At 37.4% G+C, this 22,061-nt stretch overlaps 1 protein-coding gene across 6 annotated transcripts in view; it reads right to left on the bottom strand.

Annotated features, from left to right (window-relative positions):
• Positions 1–3,834: 3,834 nt before the first annotated feature.
• LOC129756924 (four and a half LIM domains protein 2) overlaps positions 3,835–22,061 on the bottom strand; it is a 495,033-nt gene continuing 476,806 nt past the window's right edge. For all 6 annotated transcript variants that reach the window (XM_055753987.1, XM_055753988.1, XM_055753990.1 and 3 more), the window contains 3 exons: positions 10,575–10,744; positions 10,332–10,518; positions 3,835–6,131 (listed from right to left, as the gene is read on the bottom strand). In XM_055753987.1, coding sequence (XP_055609962.1) covers positions 5,974–6,131; positions 10,332–10,518; positions 10,575–10,744 — 515 coding nt within the window. In that variant the 3' untranslated portion in view covers positions 3,835–5,973. The remainder of the gene's footprint in view (positions 6,132–10,331; positions 10,519–10,574; positions 10,745–22,061) is intronic.

Here is a 22,061-nt window from a genome sequence, read left to right on the forward strand (position 1 = left end):
TTTTTTCAGCCAAATGTGAACTTCGGAGTTCCTTCTTTAAGTAAAAACGCGACTTTTGGTTGCTTGGGCAGTCTAACTCAAAGTTGAGGGAAGCCATCGAAGTGCTGTTTTGAACCAAAACTACTTAATTTTGAGTTTAAAAAAAAGAGCGTGTAGGCAGGCAAAATCTGGAATATATATAGCAGATCAAGAAAAATCTGGGTCTTTTGTAAACAACTCTATTCTTCCGCATGAATATCAGTATCATAGAATGACCGTACCTGTAATAGTCCTATTTGCAGCTGGTAGTATTGGTGATATTATGCTGGTTGTTTCACCAATACTTTTCAGTTTTGGGACAATTAACCTCAAAAACCACCATGTGTGTCGACCGACTGTTCGTTTTTTGTACCGACAGTTTTTGAGGTTACTTGTCCCGTCTCATCTGTACACGCTCAGCAAGTGTGCGTAAGAAATGTCAGAAACAACTCTATTGTGAGACGATGAATACAATTGCAGAAATTGGATTTTAAATAATTCACTGAATTCAAAACTAAAACACTGTTGATTACGTTTAAATAGAATTAATGTGTATCTTATGCGGAATGCAGATGAACTGTATTGCATGGTGTGATATCAAATTTAAAAAAAATCTCAGGCAAATTATTTAAAAAAATCAGTAAAATCAAAGAACAATCAGGAAATGTGGCACCAATATTTGCTGTCAAAAACTTAACGAATGTTTATTTTTCAACGAGGGGTTTTTTTGTTAGAATGTTTTTCCATGGCATCATATTTCATTTTGATACAAGCCATTTCGTTCTGGCCTAGGCCAGGCAAATTGAAGTTCGCTGCAGCATTTTTTTTTTACTTTTCGACAGAAAAATGAGCACTTTTTGAAAAGATTTGTAATCGTTTATCAAAAAAAAAAAAAAAAAACGTGCCGGAAGCATACAAAATCAACAAAGCTATTGTTGTATAGATGAGACATGCTCAGTTTGGAGAAACTTGTACTTATTCAATGAAAACTCTCTCAAAGGCTAAAAAAAAGTTTTAAGAATGATCATGCATTCCAATAAAACAAAATTTGTTACCTGTTAAACATCTGAGCGCTATTCTTTGTTTTATTTTCTTCTGTTTTCCACCCCTGGGCTCTGGCGTATATTCTGTACAGATAAATTCCAAGAGCGATTCTCGAAAAGGCTCCCAGGAACCACATGGACAATATGTGAGGAATGTTTCTAATGTTTCGGTTTCGAATAATGTCCACATGGAAGTCTTGATATTTATTTTCATTCTAGTTATTTATGCTTTTGTGATCCTCTTTATTTTTATTCTGAACACCTACCGTCAACAGCAAAGAAAAAAATCAATTCCGAAACGTACACGGAAAATAAAAAAAAGGTAAAATTTACCTTTTTGCGAAGAGATTTTTTTCCACCCCTCTTTATAGGTAAATTTTACATTTTTTTTCATTTACCTTGCAAAAAGGAAAATTTTACCTTTTTTCAATTCACCTAGCAAAAAGGTAAATTTTGGCATTTTCGCATTCACCTAGCAAAAAAGTAAATAATAGTCCGTTTCGCAATTATGGTCATTTCAAAAATTCTCTAAAGCAATTTCTTCTTAATTCCAATGTATCATCAACACTTTTCCTAAAATTCACTCGGTCCATGGCAACCGTTCTCCAATTTCTCGGGCACCTCACATTCACCAGATCACGCTCCACACTCTATCATGTATATATTTGTAATTTTGTTACTGTTCATTTAGTTTTAAGTTATTTTCATTGCTTAGTTCAATTTAATAATTTGTGTACATTTTTTTTATCGCTTTATTATTATTTGATACATGATTAGATCATAGATTATAGAATTTAAGATAAATTACAAATCCTTAACCAGCGAAGCCATTGGAGTACTAACTCAAATGTATAAATTGTATGTATCTGTTTGCAATATTTAAATAAATCAAAAATAAATAATAAAAATACCGTTTTCTCATTCACTGATTTAAAATGTAAATGCTAGTTGGTTTGGTTGGTTTCTTCAATAAAAATGAAAACAAAATTCATTCCAAAATTTATATTTATTTGAAGTAAATTGAGATTTTTCATCATTATTTTTGAAATGTATTACCGTGTTTAAAAAAATTATTGAGGTAAGTCCTTTTTTCGCCAGGCTCGTGGAAATTCGTTAACCCTTCATGCAAAATATTATGACGAGAGCCAGCACAACTAAATGTTATCTAAGAAAACAATTACCATTCGGTTCCGATATTCTCATATTGGCACGAAACAAAACTTTGACAATTCTGAACGACAAAACAGCTTAACCTCAATAAACGGATTCGGCAAAAAGTTACTTTTTTCGAGATGAATTGTACCTTTATTTATATACTTATATACTTTATTTGGATTTACCTTTTTTCTAGGTGAATTATACTTTTTTATTGAGCACAATTCAGGTGAACTTCACCTCGCTACGAGGTAAGATCTACCTTTTTTGGATTCACTTTTTTTCTCGGTGAATTGTACCTTATTTCCAACCTCGATTCAGATCAATTTTACCTCGCTGTGAGGTGAGTTTCACCTCGAAGAGGTAGAAGTTGGCTTTCACGAGCGTTCACCTTGCTATCTCGGTAAATTTTACCTTTTTATTATTTTCCGTGCAATGTTCGCATCTTTATAAGGGTTCATGATTCTGAATCTCAATCTTTTACCTGAAGTTTGGATCTTAAATCTAAATCTGTATTCTGAATATAAATTTGAACTTTGAATTTGAATTCTGATTCAGAGTTCAAATTCTATAATCTTTATTTCTTTATAATTTGATTTTGAATTTTTTGCATATAATTCGTGTTAGTTTTAAGAATCCTGATCATTTAGGTCTGGTTCTGAATTTTTCAACCACATAAACCAACCAATTTAACCTGTTAGTACTTTACAGCTTTTTTTTTGAGTACCGTCAACTAGGGCATCATGCAACACTTTTAAACTTTAAAAGCTTCTAAACACTTAATGTCCTCAGATAAGACTTTTTTTTATATCAAAAATATTTTTTTTAAAGAAAAAGCATAAGGGTGCTGCATACATTTAGGGGTAAAAAATACTACAAAAAAATTTATCAACTGAAATAATAAAAATTGAAGTTTGGATGGATGAAATATTGAAATTAACAAACACGTGATGCAAAACAATCATATTCCAGCATATTGAAACGAGATTTAGAAGGTGATTTTTTAATTGGATGCATTTTAGCCCAGACTGGTTACTGAATTATTAAAAAAAAATTTGTGATAATCCGAAAAATATTTTTACACCAACAGTGTTCGTATAAAAAAATGTAAAAAAATTGTACATCTGTTGCTCGATGTTTTAAGATTTCCGTGAGAATCAAAAACTTAAAAAAAACCATCTCACGATGTGAGAAAATTTTGTTATCATTAAATGATAACTTCATAATAAAGTTGCCAGGATTTTTTCAGAACGTATCCGGGCAATTTTCTATGAAAACGTGACGAAATCCGGGCATTTGATTTCAAAATTGATAAAAAATGATTCTCATGCAAAAAAGCTTAGTTTGGAGCGTTATAACTGGTTTCTCGCTACTCTTATCGCTTTACCTCTAGAGCAAAGTTTTAGCCATAGAATTTTTCAGTAGGCTCCATATTTCCATATTTAATTTGCACTGCGTGAAAATAAAAATATTCAAGAAAAACCCAAAAAGTGACATGCTCTAAATCTGAACAACTTTTAGAGAAACAACTTTTATGTTTACGTAAATGTCTTTCTGAACGCCTTCAGCTATTCGTGGCTCCAAAAAAGGGATTTCTTTCCAATCAACAAAAAACACATTTTGAGGAGGACAGTTTATTTTCAAGTAAAAAAAATCCCATTACTTCTAAAATATATATATTAAGTTTAACAAAGAGGTGATGAAATGATTAGCATGTAATATTTAGAGCTCTTTTATTTTCTTTCTGGTATACTTACACAATAACGATGTTTTCTGGAGGAGGTGTATCTGTCTGTGTGTGACGCTTGTTTTCATGTGCGTGTTCTCATGATAGTGTGTCTGTGTATAAATAATGTCCCGAGTTGTTGTATGTATTCTGGATCTTCTGGATGTGTTATTCAACAAATAGTCTAATCTCATCGACGATGTTTGTTTTTTCTTTTATTTCAAGCTCTTCAACTGAAACAGAAACCTTTTTTTTTCCTTTCTGGAGTATGTTAAATTTGTTCTCTAAAATAAGGTTTTCTTCAAGCTGAGAGAGTACAAGGATTGTTAATAAAATCTCAGAAATAAATATGAGCCAACCATGTTGACGATTTAAAAACGTAAAAAATATTCGGAAAGCATAACGGATCATTGAATTATTTATTTATAGTTGCTAGTTTTCCTACTTTAAAAAACCGAAAAGCATTGTAACATGTACTTTTCTAGTGTTTTTTTAGATTGGGCTCTTTTGATGTTTTATTGGTTCGTAGCAATTTTAGGTTTCTTGGTTCATTTATGCAAAGTACGCTAAATGTTAAGATTAGTAACTGTTCAGCTTGATTAGATCTAGAGTTTTAAGGTATCTACTTGTTCACTTTAAACATATTATTTATTTGACTTGGATGATCGTCTAAGAAGAATAAATTCACGAAGGGTTTTTTTTATTTGATTCAATACAAGAGTTTACGTTTAACATAGAACATAAAGAGGGAGGAGACAAGCGTTCGTCGTTAAATATGTGTGTATGTATAGATTACTTTAAAGCATTTTCACTATACTATATAAATACTTTTATCGTATTTTTCCATTTAAAAGCTTTAAAAACTATAACGATCATGATTTTTAAAATTTGTCACTTTCCTTAATGAATAGGATTTTTTGTATTAAGTATTTTTCTTCTCATATAGATATATTTTGTTTCTCTGTAATTTCTCGTAATTTGTTCCTAGATGAAGGCAACTCTTGTGAATATAGGCCGTTCCCGCTAATCTCGTTGTGTATGCGTGCATGTGGTTTTGTTTTTTCATATCTGATGATTCGTTCGTTTGCGTAACTCACATGCTGGTCACAGCGATTGCCGAAATCTCAAAACTAATTGCTTCGTCATAAAATTACTTAACAAGCAGAAATAGCATAGAAAAATACTTTATTTTTTTAGTTTTCAGTTTTGATAATAAGTGTGTTCCGTTTTGTTTTTACTAAAATATACAATTAGATACTGGACAAAATGAAGTACGAATGAAAAAGGGACAGGTTAAAATCGTAAAAGTTAAATCTCTAACTATGAAGCAATAGAGTAGGAGTCACATTTGAAGATGGCGCAATCCAAATACTACGTACAATAATTCTTGAAATCTCGTGTAAATAAATAGTTGGTTCGCTTTTGATTTGGATTTCTTCTAAAAACATAGGTTAATCATCTTACACTAAATAAACAGCGACGCCGTGCGGAAACTAATCGAAGCCAAGCGTTTTTTTTCCATTTCTCGCACGCAAGATGGCCGACCGTCCGCTTGTTTTTTTTCTTGACTCTCTCTGTCTCCTGTCACTCACGCTTATTTGGCAGCTTCCACTAACACGTACTTAAACATTCTATATGCTGTGGTGTTGTCTAGTCTCTACACAATTATTATTTGTTGTTCATTTTGTTGGAAGGCCTAATTTTGCGTTATTTTGTTTCGTCTACCTTCACGCCTCTATTGTTCTGTTCCGTTTGGTTTCTTCGATTTTGATTCTTTAAAAACACTTTTGTAAATTCTAGCACGTTGGTTTCCGATTGTTTTTAGAATATCATGTGTTTTTTTCTGTTGAATAATTTTGTTTCGATGTTTCTGCGACCCTTTGTTTCAAGTTTAAGTCTGATTCTGTGTCGAATTCGTTGTTAAGTGTTAGTGCTATTAAGGTGTCTGCATGTGTTTTTGTTTTGTTTTAATGATCAGTGAGTGTCGCTTATCTCTCTACAAGACCGACTGTCGTCGTGGTCGTGGGGTGTTTACATCAACTTCTGCTTGGCACATTCCGGGCAGATGATGTCCTGTTCGTCGGTGATGAAACCGCGGCCGACCAGCGACGTTTTGCAGTTGGCGCAGATGAAGCAGTCGTTGTGCCAGTGGCGATCCTCGAACGAGATGAAACGGGTACCGCCGATTCCTGTGGGATGAAGAAAGAAAAGTAAAGTTATTAACAAAAAAATATCAAAGAGTGAAGAAGAAAACTTTTTAAAATGGTTCCAGTTTCAGGTCGTACAAATTGTCAATAGGATTGTTGTCTTGTCGTATGTTCTTTTCTCCTTTCATAGTTTACTGGTGTAGCATCCTAACGTACATATGCCTCTGCTTTAAGAGCGTAAAAGTGAAGCCCAGCAGAAACGATGTTAGAGATCACTGGGACAATGTAGCCCTTCCCTACTTTCTTAATTGCAACTCTAACCTTTGATCTCACCAAGAACTGCGAGTGATCTTCCATAAGGTAAAGAGTCGATTTATCCTGGACTCACACCTGTCACAGTACTTTCTCAGGACTGCCAGCTACAATAGATGACGAGTTACGGACTGCAGATACTGGAGATTAGCTGTACGAAGTAGTTCCACAGTGTCTGCATTATTGTAGATGTACGGCCGAGAGAACTACACCCCTCCCCCCCCCTGTCATGAAGACCCTCGCCATGAATTCGGAACATGAACATGGAACATCTATTGGAAACCGACTCCATTTGGTGAAGGTGTAACGCTGAATCATGCAGACGTACCTGGAAGGCTGGCGGGTGGTTAAGTCACGCCAGTCTCAAACGGTTGCCTGTGTGGCACCAGGACACACCCCACATTATTCCAGTCATTGCTGCGCTAAGAAGGTCACTGGCGAAGTGGACCGTATATTTACCTTGCGACTCGTGGGATCAAATATGAAGAAAATAAAATACGGAAGGAAGTGAGTGAGGCGGAGAAGGACGACTGTCCCAATCCGTTCGGCAGGGATGGATTAAGGCGCTCGCCGGTTAGGAAACTCGCCGGAGCGGAAGTCGAGGAACTCCTAAGCTCTCCGAAGCTTCAGGACCCTGAGACTCCTGCGGAGCTAGCGGTGGCAATGGCGGGTATGCAGGATCTTGTGGATTGTGTTAGAAAGAAGTCTAACATCCACAAGGAAATGCGGGAGAAACTCACCAACGTGATGGCGATGTTCGTTAATGTGGTGAACCTGCTCATTGCACCGGAGTGCCGCAAGAAGGCACGTGAAGATGTGGTGAAATCTCTGCAGGCGGATACCATTTGACCGAAGAAGGTCAGCGTCTGCGTGTAGACGGACGGCGGAGATGAGTTTGCCGGAAACGGCAAGCGGAAAAGAGGGTCTCCCGGAGAGACGAGGCTAGGAACCTTGAAAAAGCGTGCCCGGGATCCTAGGTCCGGCAGGATCTGGGCGTAAAAAAGTATGAAGGGAAAGACGAAGTTCGCGAAGCGCCAACTGGGTGGCAGACGGTTGAGCGAAAGGGAAAAAGGCCAAAGCTAAACCCAACCGGGTCAGAGACAAGGGGGAGGCGTTGGTGGCGAAGGCACCGGAGGGAACCTACGCCGATGTCTTCCGCCAGATGAGGACAAACGATAGGCTGGTGGTCCTAGGAGGGGATGTCAGGAGAATTCGCCGAATACGTTCCGGCGAGATGATCCTCGAACTCCGACGTGGCTCAACGATGAAAAGCGCGGAGTATAGTGCGCTTACCCAGGAGATAGTTGGCGATGCTGCGGAAATCCGAGCTTTTAGCACCACGGTTATCGCCAGGGTTTAAAACCTCGACGAGACAGCCACGAATGTTGAGGTTAAGGATGCGCTGAAGGATCTGTGTCAGATCGAAACGGACCAGATTTCGGTCAGGATGCGGGAAAGGTCTCCCAAATCCGGGACACAGGTGGTTTTCGTGAAACTGCCGGTTTCGGCAGCATATGCAGCAATCAAGTGTGTGGGCGGTTAAAGGTTGGCTGGTCTATCTGCCTGATAGTTATCCCCCAGCAACCGGAAAGGTGCTTCCGTTGTGTGAAATATGGGCACAAATCATTCGCCTGCAAGGGCACTGATAGGAGTAGCTTGTGTTGGCGGTGCGGTGAAGCCGGCCATCAGGCGGCTAGTTGCACCAAAGACGCAAAGTGTCTCCACTGCGGTGGAGGACACAGGGCTGGCAACCCTAGGTGCCCCGCTTTTTAATAGGCGTCGGCTGCACCTTCGCGAGGATATAAGTGGTCCTGCTCAACCTCAACCACTGCCACTCAGCACATCAGCTGTTGCGGCAGATGGCATTTGAGAAAAAGCTGGATGTGGCGTTAGTGGCAGACCCGTATCGCAGGACCTCGGATGGCAGTATGGGTTACAGGAAGATACCCCATACAAGATGTAGTGTCTGCTGGAGAGGAAGGCTTCGTGATAGCCAAGGTCAACGGGATCTTCGTCTGTAGCGGCTACGCCCCCCGAGGTGGTCTCTGGAGAGGTTCGGCGTCATGATGGACAGAATCGGGCAGGAGCCCCGTTGTCATAGGCGGTGACTTCAACGCGTGGGCCGTAGAATGGGGTAGTCGCCTTACAAACCTCAAGGCAAGGCTGAACGTAGGCCTGGGTTATGTAGGCGATACAAAGACCTACCACAGGAATGGGAGCGAGTCCATCATTGGCGTCACCTTCAGTAGTCCGGGCTGGACAAGTGACTGGAGGGTAAGCGATGCGTTCACCGATAGCGAACACTTTACGATTCTATATCGAGTGAGCACAAGTACGTGGGCAGGTAGAAGAGGTACGACAACAGGAGCACGCTTCTGGAAGACAACACAATTCGACCGGAACGTCATTGTCGAAGTGTTACACAGGGAGCGGAACTTTGAAAACCTGTCCGCGGAAAACCTGACGGGGTACTCGCACGCGCATGTGACGCTACGATGACAAGTAGGGCCAAGCGGAAGGAAGCGGAAGGACGGGCCAAGCGGAAGGACGGCAACCCGTCTACTGGTGGACGACGGAAATTGCGGACCTGCGTACTAGCTGCCTACGGGCTAGGCGACATATGCAGAGAGCGAGGTCCCCGTCAGCGAGAGCGGAGCGAAGAGTGCCCTACGCAATTGCGAGGTGTGCCCTCTGCAGGGCAATCAAGGCGAGCAAAAAGGCACATTTCAGGTAACTCTGCGAGGACGCCAACGACAACCCCTGGGGCGACGCTTACAGGATTGTCATGGCCAAGACGCGGAGCGGAAGTGCGCCACAGGAATCTTGTCCGAACAAACTGCGAGAGATCGTCAACGAGCTGTTTCCACAGCACGGGGAAGTAACATGGCCGAGAGTCGACTGGGATACGAGTGAAGAGGAGCAGATTTCGCTGGAGGAACTCTGCGACATCGCTAAGTCCCTTCAGTTGAACAAAGCTCCGGGTCCGGATGGCATCCCTAATGTAGCATTGAAGGCCGCGCTCATCGAACATCCTAAAATGTTCCGGTCATCACTGCAACAGTGCTCCTGCCAAAACCGGGCAAGCCACCAGGTGACCCATCAGCGCAGCGGCTGATGCACCTGCGAGTGATCAGCGCATACCGAACGGTGTCCTCGGTAGCTGCTGATGTTGTGGCGGGGGTCATACCCATCGCGGTCTAGCTAGAGGAAGATATCTTCTGTTACGAGTACAGGCACATACCCGATGTGCGGAAACATGCCAGAGAGGCCCCGATGTCCAACTGACAGCACCAGTGGGACAGCTCGGAACATGGCCGGTGGACCCATCGCTTGATCCCTAACATCGGATCCTGGATGGATCGGAGACATGGAGAGGTGGGTTTCTGCATGACACAGTTCTTGACTGGTCACGGATGCTTCATGCAGTGATATTACTGGACAAGCGAGCTCGGTTGGTCTCGGATCCGCTGGCCATTATATACCTCGTCTTGGACGTAATAATCACTAACCCAATTCTTCTTGCTTCGCCTTTTAGTTTGCGGTAGATCTCCTTCACCGTCGCAGATGATCTGCCGGCTATATCAATGTCATCGGCAAATCAGATAAGATGACTGGATCTGTTAAAAATCGTACCCCGCACGTCACGGTCGATCGTGTCGTATGCGGCTTTGAAGTCGATGAATAGATGGTGCGTAGGGACTTGGTGTTCACGGCATTTTTGGAGGATTTGCTATTCGATCGTGTTAGAAGCTTGTGTACGATACATTTGAAATACTTGAGATCTTTGAACAAAGATCGCGGGCATTATTTTGGTCAATGTACTCTGAACAATGCTTTGAAAGCTGACCAACCCTAGCTTTTTAGTGATGGTAGGCTTAAGCTCTTGAATAACAAAAACCCGAACAAATTTAGATGCTCTTCACTACTTACCGGTGATTGGCTTGATACAGGCGGTGCATCTCTTGGCGAACAGCTCCCCGAAGCACTCGGCACAGTACGGCTTCTCGTCGCGGCTGGTGAAGCGCTGCCCGGCCAGCGATACCTGACAGTGGGAACAGGTGAAGCACTCGCGATGCCACGGTTCGTTCTTGTAGGTCACGCCGCCGCTGGTGATGATCTGAAGGGGGAAAAGGTCATTAAGAATAATCCACTCAAAACAATCACCGAGGTTACCTTCTTGCACTTGACGCAGCGAGTGGCGTACTTCTCCTCGTAGCAGCCGGCACAGTAGATCTCCTGTTCCCGCGGGATGAACGACTTCGTGCCGATGGCGGTCTTGCAGACGCAGCAGCAGAAGCACTTCTCGTGCCACTGTCTGGTCTTGTATTCCATCTTCTTGGTTCCTGTTGAGAAGATTGAGGAGAAATAGTGTTAAGATCATTGTTTTCTGATCGAACTTCGTTTGAAACATGATGTCATTTTTTTCAAGAAGGTGCCTAAACAAAGGCGTTATTTGTTTTATATTCTTCAAGATAATATATAGCCTTAAATTTGTTGTATAAATTAAGGCGCATCGATGAACATCGCAGTGATTTGAAAAGTGAATTCGTAAAAGCATACATATGATGATTTAAGGAGTGCATAAATAATCAAAACTACCCTTTCATAATGTTCAGAAATGGCAAATTATGAGTGTTGATATGTATTATGAATTCTAATCAATAGAGACGGCCATTTGAATGGAACTCGTTTCGAGCTTTGATTCGTTCCTAAATCATTTTAAAACCAACAATCAGCCCACGTTGACGGCTTCCAAAATAGTGTCCATTGACGACAAAAACTGCAATCAATCTTGGTGACCGATTGAGGTGGGCGTAAAAATGGAACTCCAAAGGCCTAATAATCTAATAATAACGATAAACTCCAAACAGCTGGTCAAAATTTACATTTTAAATTGAGCAAAACGAGCAGCCGAGTAGCGTCGAAAGGTCACGTACGAGCATCGACCGTTTTTTTTATGAAATTGTCCTATAATTCTGCAAGTTCAAGTGTCATCTTTAACGGTTATGTGTATTAGGCAAATTCATAAAAAAACATTTCATATTTTAAAAATCTGTTTTTTGAATTAAAAAAAAAAACGACAAGATCCTTTACTAAATTATAAATCAACTTTGACAGTGTAGAAGGCAGCACCAAACAGGCACAAATTCACAACCAGATGGGGTAAACAAGTGCCATTTGCGTATAGTTTTCGCTAACAGCAAGCAGCGTGCTCTGGAAAACCCACGCCTCATTTGCGCCACCACATGGATCGAGGAATGGATGAATGGGAATTCAAAACCGGCCTTCCCAAAGTCGTACCCGAACGTTTGTTTGGCCTAATCTGGCGTTGGAGGAGGAGGAAGCTAAGCTAGGTTATGTACACATGGCTAAATTGAGATGTATTTATTAACGCCAATCTAACTGAGACCGGGTAATGTGCGGTAGTAAATCAAGAGATTTCTTCCGATTGACGAAAATTGATCGATCGCTCAATCGGTCGTCAATCCGGCTTGGAATCGTAAAATTCAACCGAAAAGATTGATTGCTGATCGACGCCCCCGACTCCATCTTTCGTCGTGGCGCAGACAGAGGATCAATGTGGAGAAGTCTATAGCTTGCTATCTACCTTGTTTTGATCTAATTTTGCCTCCCACATAGCGATTTGCAAAACTAATGACACTTTCCGAGATCTAGAGTAGACTCGAAAGTTGCTGCCGCTTAAAGCCAGCCAGCTCGAGCTTGGGCGATCTCTGTGTTTAATTCAATTGATAGCCGTGGGCTTTGCGGTCTGATTTTCATCTGGTTTTAGAGCATCTACAATAACACTGCTGCAGACACACAACGCAGCAGAACTTGGGTGAAGGTGATCCGGCAGACGGCAAACTGTCAATGAAGGATTTGTAATTTCTTCCGGCAACTCGGTAATCAGTTGTTTGGATCTTTCAATTGCTTTTCCTGGTCAATCGTTGTTGGGAGTTGTTAAGCTCAGGAGAAATATCTGTTGAACTGAATTATTGTGTGCTTCTAAAGCTTGTATTTGCTCGAAAAAAGAACCACCACCGAAAAAAACTCGTAGGTAATCAAAAGTTATTCACAAAAGAAAGTGGTGCGTTTTTTGGTGAGATTTATTTGAATTTCGTTCAGGATGAATTAGGAAAGATTGAAAGCAAATCTGATTTTAGAGAATATGGAAAGTTATAAAAAAGTTAAAAGTAAATTGATAAAATATAATAATCATATTATGATAAATCCAAAACTCAATAATCATATCATGAATATCAATTATATTAAAAGTAATCTTCAAGGAAAAAATGCATGATTATTTTTTGTAAACACTTGTTACATCTGAAAATGTTCTAATCAACATCAGAAAGAAGACTGACAACTGTGCAGTAAGATGAGAAAATTTACTGAGTGTAATCATGAGTGAAAAATGCTGTTTGGATCAGTGATGCCAATGTGCCTGATTTTTTAGGATTTGCCTGATTTTTGGAGGCCCAACCTGATAAGCTTCCGTTTCCCCCGATTTTTGGAAATAATCCTGATTTTCTCTTATTTTTGTTAATATGATGAAAAATGGGTAGTAAGGAACTGCATGAAAGACATTATTGGTGGAGGTCAAAATGTGGATTGACGACCAAAAAGTAAAAAAAGTTCCTCACTTTGACCGAAATTTCCGTTAAACCGTGCATCTTGATTTTTATTTCTCATATCCCTGATTTTTGAAAAATAATGTTGGCAACCTTGGTTTGGATAAAAGACCACGACGATTTAGATGAGTGCTAGTTCAATTTGGAGAATTTCTCTGAGAGTTGATAAATCGGTATCAATCAAGTAAAAGCCAGTCACTAAAGTGTTGTTGAAAAGCGTAGATGTTTTTTGCGAGTAGGATAAAATTAAATAGTTAAAAGAGAAGTTGAGGCACAACTTAATGCATCAATCACGACACTGATGTTCCCCAAGTTTCGAATATTAGTCTTGTTTTTTTTTTAAAGAAGTTGAAGTTGAGGCACTCGGAGTCAAAGAGGTATGAGCTCATCAAAGCTACTTTCGAGAAAACAAGAGTTACAGCCTGTTGTGTAGTGCAATTTTCCATATATTTACAAAAAGTTTGCAGTTTTCGTTCGAACTAATATGTAGGAAAGAAAATCTGGTGATTGCAACTAAACTGAGTTTTATTATGAAAAAAAAACATTTGGTTTAGTTTTGGCATAAATCGATACCATTTCAACTTAGCTAGAATTGATTTATTCTATATTTTTGAATTTTGTTTTTCTTTCGGGCAAATTTTTTTTATAACTTAGACCCCTTATTAAGACTTAGTTTTGGTCAAACTAAACTAAAGTTTCAATTAATGAAGACTCAATTTTTAACTTTGCATCTATTAACATAACTTGAATTAACTCTCTCTGAGCTTTGATTTTACTTTTATTAAATTTATACTTAAATTTGACCTTGTTTTGATTCAATATGGTTTCAAGTTTGTTTCAATTTAACACGCTCGTCGTCTAATGTAACCCACTAAAAAAACATCTTACTAAGAAGAGCCAAAACATCAATGCGTTTTTATCCAAATTTGGCGCGAATTGTATTCAAATACTTATCTGTTCTCTGGTCGAATTCCAAGCCGAAACAATATCTCCAGTTCATGTTTTGAGGATTTAAAAGAAGTGGGTTTGAATTGTGGTTTTGAAGTGGTTGACGCCTGGCGACGAACTTACGACGAACGATCAGATTTGGTAATTTGAACACTCTTTGACAAAATGCTAACTATATTCAATTTCATTTTTTTCTGTATCAACACTTAATTTTGATTCAATTTCGGCTGAACTCTGTTCCACTTTGCGTTGAAAAAAGAATGAATGTGTTCCATAAAGTCGCGTTCAAAAAAAAAAAAATCGCGCAGAGCAGGGCACAAACTTTCAATTTTGCAAGACTGCGATTTTTCACAGCTGATATTTTTGATGAAACTTTGACATAAGTTAGTTTAACTCAGGCCCGTGCGAAGGACTCGTTCATGGGGGGGGTTTTCAAAATTCAAATTAAGCTAAAAATAATAATAATACCAAAATTACACAACTAACATGAAAATGAATTCATAACCATTCTCTTACTCATAATTATCCCACAAACTCACAAAACAATAAATTTTACTGATAAAAAAAAATCAAAATTTCCAAAAATCACTATGAAAGTTTCAAATCAATGATATTTTCGGGAAGTCAATGATAAACTTTCAAAATGATGTTCTTTAGACTGAACTAGAAATTTGCTTCAAAATGTTTTTTAAGCAGTTTAGTTTTCAAATTTGGAATAAATATTTCCGTAACAAAGACTTAAACAAAATCTGAATCCTGACATAAATTTCAGATCAGGTAAAACATTAACCATGATAAAGTGTTTTGAATTTGAAAAAAATTATCACGATTTGAAATGTGAATCAAGTTTATGGTTTTAAAATAAAAAAAAAATCGAAATTGAAAAACATAGACAAACTTATCGAGATTATTTCTTAAAATTTAAATAGCTTGTCTTTAAAATTCGATAAATTTATTTAAAAAAAATCAAAAATCTGTACTATAAAATTTGGTTAAATCATTTGAAAATTAAAAAAAATATGAAGTTGAAAATGATGGAGTTTATAACATTAAAGAAGGATTTTTTTTTCAATAAAAACGATTTGCCATTATAGAAACTTATTTATAGAATTTAATTTATAACTCAAGGGAATAGAATTTTAGTGCTTATAATTTATAGATTGATTTGGTAGATTTGAGCATTCTGAACTCAAATCTTTTGTCAAATTTGAACTAGCACATTTAGTTTTGATTATATAAACTTTTAAAATGTGTCAGTTTTGAGTGAAATCAATCATTGATAACTTTTTAACTATCAAACCTACATTTAAGAAGAAATCTGATTCTGATTTCGTTTATTATATTTCATTCAAATAAGAAATAATGTTTTGATGATGGAGATGATGCATGTTCTAAAAAAGAAATATTCAACAATTTTTAAAACTTGGGAAAAATATCATTGCAAGTAGAGATGTACCGAATTTACGGTCAGCCGAATATTCGGCGCCGAATATCGCCGAAACCCCGTTAAGCCGAATAGTAGAGCTAAGTATTCGGCCGAATAGGTCGAATAGGCCGAATATCTACTACAGACTTGTAAATTTTTTAAATAAATTTTGGATAATTTATAAAACATCCAATAGTAATGTTGTAGCAGCTACACAATCATTAAAAATTTATGGTTTCAGCAAAATATCTAAGGTGTATCCGCGTATCTTTCATTGAAGATCATACAGAAGAATGCTGAACGGTATCGCTTTATACTTTGATTATAGTTTATTCCAGATTTTCTGGATAGGCTTGCCCACAAATCCAGTAAAGAATCCAGAATAGTCAAATCTGGCCGGGATGTCCAGATGTTGTTTAATACTTCCCGAGTTTTGCTGGGGTTTATTCAGATTATTTGCTAAACCAAATAAAAAGCTCAAATTCCTCTTCAAAATGTTTTAGATTTTGTGTTCAATTTTTCAAAAAATTGCAAATTATACATTAGTTTTGCCCTTTTTTATTTTATTTTATTTTTTCAAAAATCGTTCTGAATGCCTGACCGTCTGGATACGTGTGGTTAAAAGTATTTTATGCTTAAGGTTAAAGATCATCTATCTTTTCAACAACTATTTTAAAGATATCATGCTCAAATTCGACCTTCATCTAATTCAATATCAGAGAAGCAATTTTAAATAGCTTGGCACCTGTTTCCACATGTTTTATCATTTCACAGGAACGCAACCTTTTTTGGTGATAAACGCCCTAGAAGCGACAAGTCATCCGATGTCTTTTCAATTATTGGTGACATTTTAAAAATCAGGAAGACCCCTACTTAAAAAAATTTCTTGTAATACATCACCAGATAATATCATCTGGTTGAAAATAATCGACTACAAAACATGAGGGGCATAAATATGAAAAAATAGAAAGCATTTGAATAATCGCCAAAGGATTTTTCATTGAAAACTCAATAGAATATTCGTTTGGCCGAATAGTTGAAAAGATTAATAATCGGTATTCGGCCGTTCGCCGAATACCACTATTCGGTACATCTCTAATTGCAAGTAATTTTGACATTATTGTCAGAACCAAATTCCATTTGGTTTAAAACTTCTTTACAAATTCGTTAGATGAGAAAAAGTAATCAAATAGAAAACTTCTATAACTTTTATAGCAGAACTCAGTGACTTGAAGTCTTGATGAAAGTCGATGATTGATTCAAATCTTTTATTTCAAAATGTTATGTTTTTGTTTTCGAGTTTTGCTTTCTTAAATAATTTTGACCTGTTTTGAAAAGTTATTTCAATGACAAAAGCTGATAGAAAAATTACATATTTTGATTCAGGGCGCCCAAATTAGTCAAAATTACGTTTTAAATTTTTGGCCTGTGTAATTTATCAAAGCTTGCTCAAATGTGATGCTGAGAAAAACAAAAACAATATATAATTGAGACTGAAATTGATTTATTGAACAAAATTTCATATCAGCACAACAATTTGGAAGACATAAATGATTCTATTTCAATTAAATTTTTAGTAATAGAGTAAAGGGTATTAGATTTTAGATTTTTTTTGCTAATTCTGTGAAAGTAAAACGCTTGTTACATAGTTTCCAACTTGTCGATGTATAAGACTACTGTTCGATTAATGAATTTTGAAGTTCAAATGGTTCGTTTCAAACTCTGTACTTGTTTGGTTACACTTCTACACTAAAGACAAGGTAGGGTTCTTGTGATTCAAATTAATAGTTTCAATACAAAAGATTAATCGAAATTTACAATTAAAAATAAGTATCAATTCATGAACGGAATATAGTGTCGTAAAATTAAATGTATAGTCTTGAAATTCAAGAGTAAATTCCGCCGGAGGCGAGCCAAATTTTAGACTTGCGTGTTAACACTTATTTTTAAATACCATTTAATGTGTAATTTTTCGATACTACGCTGAAAATATTACTTGGAAAAAATCTCTATGGGGGGGGGTTAAACCCCTAAAACCCCCCCCGTTCGCACGGCCTTGGTTTAACTTATAAACTCTTCATTCATAGTGCTTAAAATAAGTTTCCCAGAGTTTTTTCAGTAAGCATCCGGGCCTGACAAATCAGAGCAATTTTAAATAAAAACCTTGCTAAATCCGGGCATTTGATTTAAAAATAGACAACTAAAAATCCGGGCAAATTTTGTTAAAACCCAGAAATTACTCAACAAAAATCTAGAAAAAAAAATTGAACAAAAAAAAAATTTTTCATCAAAACTTATCGGAAGAATGTATTTTCAGCTTCCAAAAAACCTTTCATGATTATTTTTATCAAACTTGCTCAAAAAAAATTTTCGTTATAACAAAAAAACAACACAATTTGTTTTTTTTTTGTTTGATTTGCCGAATAAAGTTAATATAGCCGGGCATTTTGGAATGAAATCCGGGCAACCAGGCAGGGTCGGAATTTTGTATTAAATATCCGGGCAAACCCGGATAAAACCGGGCAATCTGGTAACCTAAGCTTAAAACCTTGTGCTTAAACTAGGAAGACAGATAAAGCTATTTTATTAAAAGTAGGGAAATTTGAGCTTTCCTCACAACACAATTTTACGCAACTTTGACCCAATTTTGATTTAACTTCAGATTAATTTCGACGCAGATTGGATCCTTTTTTTTTTTTAAATTTTGTGACTGAAATCATTCTATATTTATTAGTGTTTGGTACAAATCGCTAATTATAATAAGCGCTTAATTAACATTAGCAGGCTGATTAATCCGTTTATCTATAATTATTCCGTTAATTTTTTGTTTGCAAATTTATATTCGTATAAAATTTTCGGTAAACTAATTGAAAAATTCACCGCGATTAGTCAAACAAGTGTTCTAACGTATGCTTTTTCCAATGCCTGGCGTTAAAAATATACTGTTTTTTTAACATCAACATGGCCTAAACTTGTAAGCATCCTGTAAAAATAAAAACTTGCGTCTGTCATTTTTTTTCAACGTTGTATCTTTTACATATTGAATGCATTGCAGATACAACTACGGTTTGTTTTTACGTTAGTTCACCAAAAAAATGTGAGAAAAGAAATTATCTAGCAGAAAATTAGCGGACTAATAAGCGATAAGCGTTTGGTGCCGATTAGGGGAGAGTGGGGATACTTGATCCCCTTTTCTTATTTTCACTATATCTTTTTGGAAAAATTTAGCAACTCGCCGTCTTTGACATTCCCTGACAGCTTGTAACTTCAAGTTTCTATGCTTCAAAAATTAGAATGATACTTGAACCCGTTGATGAACTAGAAGCATTTTCGTGGGAGTAAAAAAATTGCAATTTTTCTGAAGTTAGGGGAGACTTGATCCCCTATTGAAGGAGACTTGATCTTTTATTCAAGAAGCCCTAATCCTTGTATAAAAATCAAACAAAACCCCAAGATAGATTGTGATTTGACTATTTTGGTCATGTTTGTTCTCATTTCACAATTTATAGCAAACATAAGAAGAAAATTCTATAACTTTGTCTCAACGCTAATAACATTGCATACTTAAAGGCGCTATTTTTTTTATAATTAAGAGAAAATTAATTATTTTTGCTCTTTTCTTCAGACAATTGTTTGATAAATATAAGTTTTTGGATAAATATTAGTAATTTCATAATCAGCAATCATAACGATCAATTCAGTAGAAGAATATGCCGTTTGGAAGGGGGATCAATTGTACCCAACTCTAAGGGATCAACATTTTAGAAAACTTTTTCTGAAAAAAGTTGAGAGTTTTCCATTGCTTTGAAAATATGGCATTATGAAGTTCATTTTACGCTCGAACGATTGATATATTGGAACAAATATTTTTTTTCATAATTTACCCATGTAAGGAACATTTTAAAGTGATGAAAAAAGATCTTCAAGTTACATTTTGTGAAATTTTTCAAACAAAGTTCAATTACTCAAACAATTATTTTGTTTAAAAAATTTAAACTACAAGCATTGTTATTTTGCTCATTTTTCTAGAACATTTGATCTTTGTAAGACACACCAGTTTCGAGATATAGCTAAGGAATCAAGTATCCCCAGGGATCAAGTATCCTCATTCTCCCCTACTGATATTTTTGATTTTTTTTAGTCAAAATGAATTCAAGTTCCAAACCAGTTAGACTTCATTTGTATTATCCTTTGACTTAACTCTGAATAAACTTTGATTTCACATCTTCGGTCATGATTTTCAAGGTAATATGGGGACATTTATGAGACATAGTATTGATATGAAAGGTACGTTCGAAGTAGTGAAAATTCTGGTTAGGAACCTGAGCGAAATTATGGTCAGGAGTTAGGTTCCCAATACCTCCCGTCCTTATTCGTTTTTTGAGTCGCTATTTCCTGTATAGCGCAGATTATGTCGATTTGGACACTGAAACGCAGTAGTATCAGCATACCCACACATATGGCAAAATATTTTTTTCGTCTTGTCACATTCCCGCCACATGTGCCCTACTTTTCTACAGTTCCAGCATACGATACCATCTCTGGCCTGATTTTCTGCTTCATTTTTCTTCAAACGATCATTATTAACTTTTCTTTCGGCTTGGGTCTTCATGACAAGAACTTCTTCATTCTCTAAACGGCTACCAGAATCTTCGTTTTCGTCTACCTCTTCCTCGTCTAGATAATTTAGTAACGCGTGTCGGTTTAATGGTTTTAAACCGAACAAGTTTGTAAAATTTGTAACAAAGTTGAGCCAAGTGCTCGATCGAGTAGATCGGCTCCAGGGCAAGCCTACGTTTATACCCTAGTTTCATATTCTCAAATATGATATCGAATTTTTCTTGTTCCCTCATTTTCTTCGTCATTCTTCTCGCAAGGGTCTCAATTTCTGTAAGGAACGCACTATCGATCACGATTGGGATCATCGTACCTCATCATTAAATTTTCGACTAACTTACCCCAAGAAGTAAAACGTTCTTCATAGGTAGTGTACCAAATGAAAGCCTCTTCGCGAAACAGAAGATGGGCATGAATTCGTAAATCGTCTTGGTCGATGCCATATGAACGACAAAGGAGGTCAATTTGCCTCAGGAAATCTACAACAGGTACAGGGTTCGAATCTCCACTAAATTTGAGCCATTTTTCGATAATGTTACATTGTTGATACGGGAGTCGTCTTGGCCTGGATCTACGCGTTGAGACAAGCTCGAAATCTTAGCTTGCGGAGTTTGATAATTTCTCGGATTTTGTAAAGTTACATTCGCGATATTCTCGACTAATTGATCGATAGTCCTCCGATCTACCGCTCGATCAAACCGTACCGGTCCTTGATCAACAAGGCTGTTAGCATACACCCGAATGTAGTTTTCGACTTCTGATACGTGAAGATATTCGTAATCGCCTGATCTAGGAAAATCCGGATTTCTTGCAAGTCCTAAATTGGACACGTTGTTAGCCGTCGAGTGGTTGAGCGCGTAATCGGGGAGAAACGGTTCCCTATCATTTGTCAATTGAGAGACATTAAGTCTATTACCCGCCGAGGCCACCGGCTGACCATTTATTTCACGATCCAGACTCGAAAACGGTAAACGATTCAATTGGGTTTTTATAAATTTTAACTTAACTTTAACTTAACTTCGACCAAGCTTGATTCAATTTTGTTTCAGATTTGATTCAATTTTAATCTTGTGTTGAACCGACTTGGATTTTTTAACTCACTATCATACAAAACTAACTCAATTTAAAGTTTTTCCTGAATTATTATTTTTTACTCAATTTCAACTGAAATCTCTTCCAATTTTGGCAAAACTTTGATTTCGTTCAATTTCATTTGAACTATTTTTACTCAACTGGGAATAATATTTATAGGCTTTCGATAGAGGATCAGGTTTTGAAACAGGATCAAAATAAGGATCAGAATTTGGATCAGGATCAGACAGAGGATCATGATCAGGATTGGGTTGTGAATCGGAATAAGAATTTGGATCAGGATTAGGATCATGTTCAGGATAAGGGTTAAGAATGGGGAAAAGGCTGGATAAGGAACAAACTATAAAATTAAGAGAAGTATCAGGATCAGGATCAGAAACAGAGCCAGTGTCATGATCAGTTTCAAGATCAGGATTTGGATAAGGATCAAAGTCAGGATCAGGACTGGAATGGCTTTGGATCAGGATGAGAGTGAAGATCTTTAGGAAGATATTAGGAATTGGCTCAGAATAATGATAAAAATTAGGATCAACATTAGGATAAAGATTAGAAAGAGGATCAGGCTTCGGATCGGAATCAGGATCAGGCTTCGGATCGGAATCAGGATCAGGGTATGGATCAGTATCTGGATCAGGATCTGGATCAGGATCTGGATCAGGATCTGGTTCAGGATCTGGATCAGGATCTGGATCAAGATCTGGATCAGGATCTGGATCAGGATCTGGATCAGGATCTGGATCAGAATCTGGTTCAGAATCTGGTTCAGGATCTGGATCAGGATCTGGATCAGGATCAGGACCGAAGCTAGACATGTATCGAATAGTGGTCGACGATGAATCTTTAGCTCGACTATCCGGTGAACCGAATATTCGGCTTAACGGTTCTTGGGCGGTATTTGGCCGGCCGAATATTCGGCACATCTCTAATCAGAACCATGATGGAAAC

The sequence above is a fragment of the Uranotaenia lowii genome, chromosome 3 (genome assembly GCF_029784155.1).
Source record: "Uranotaenia lowii strain MFRU-FL chromosome 3, ASM2978415v1, whole genome shotgun sequence".
NCBI classification, from domain to species: Eukaryota; Metazoa; Arthropoda; class Insecta; order Diptera; family Culicidae; genus Uranotaenia; species Uranotaenia lowii.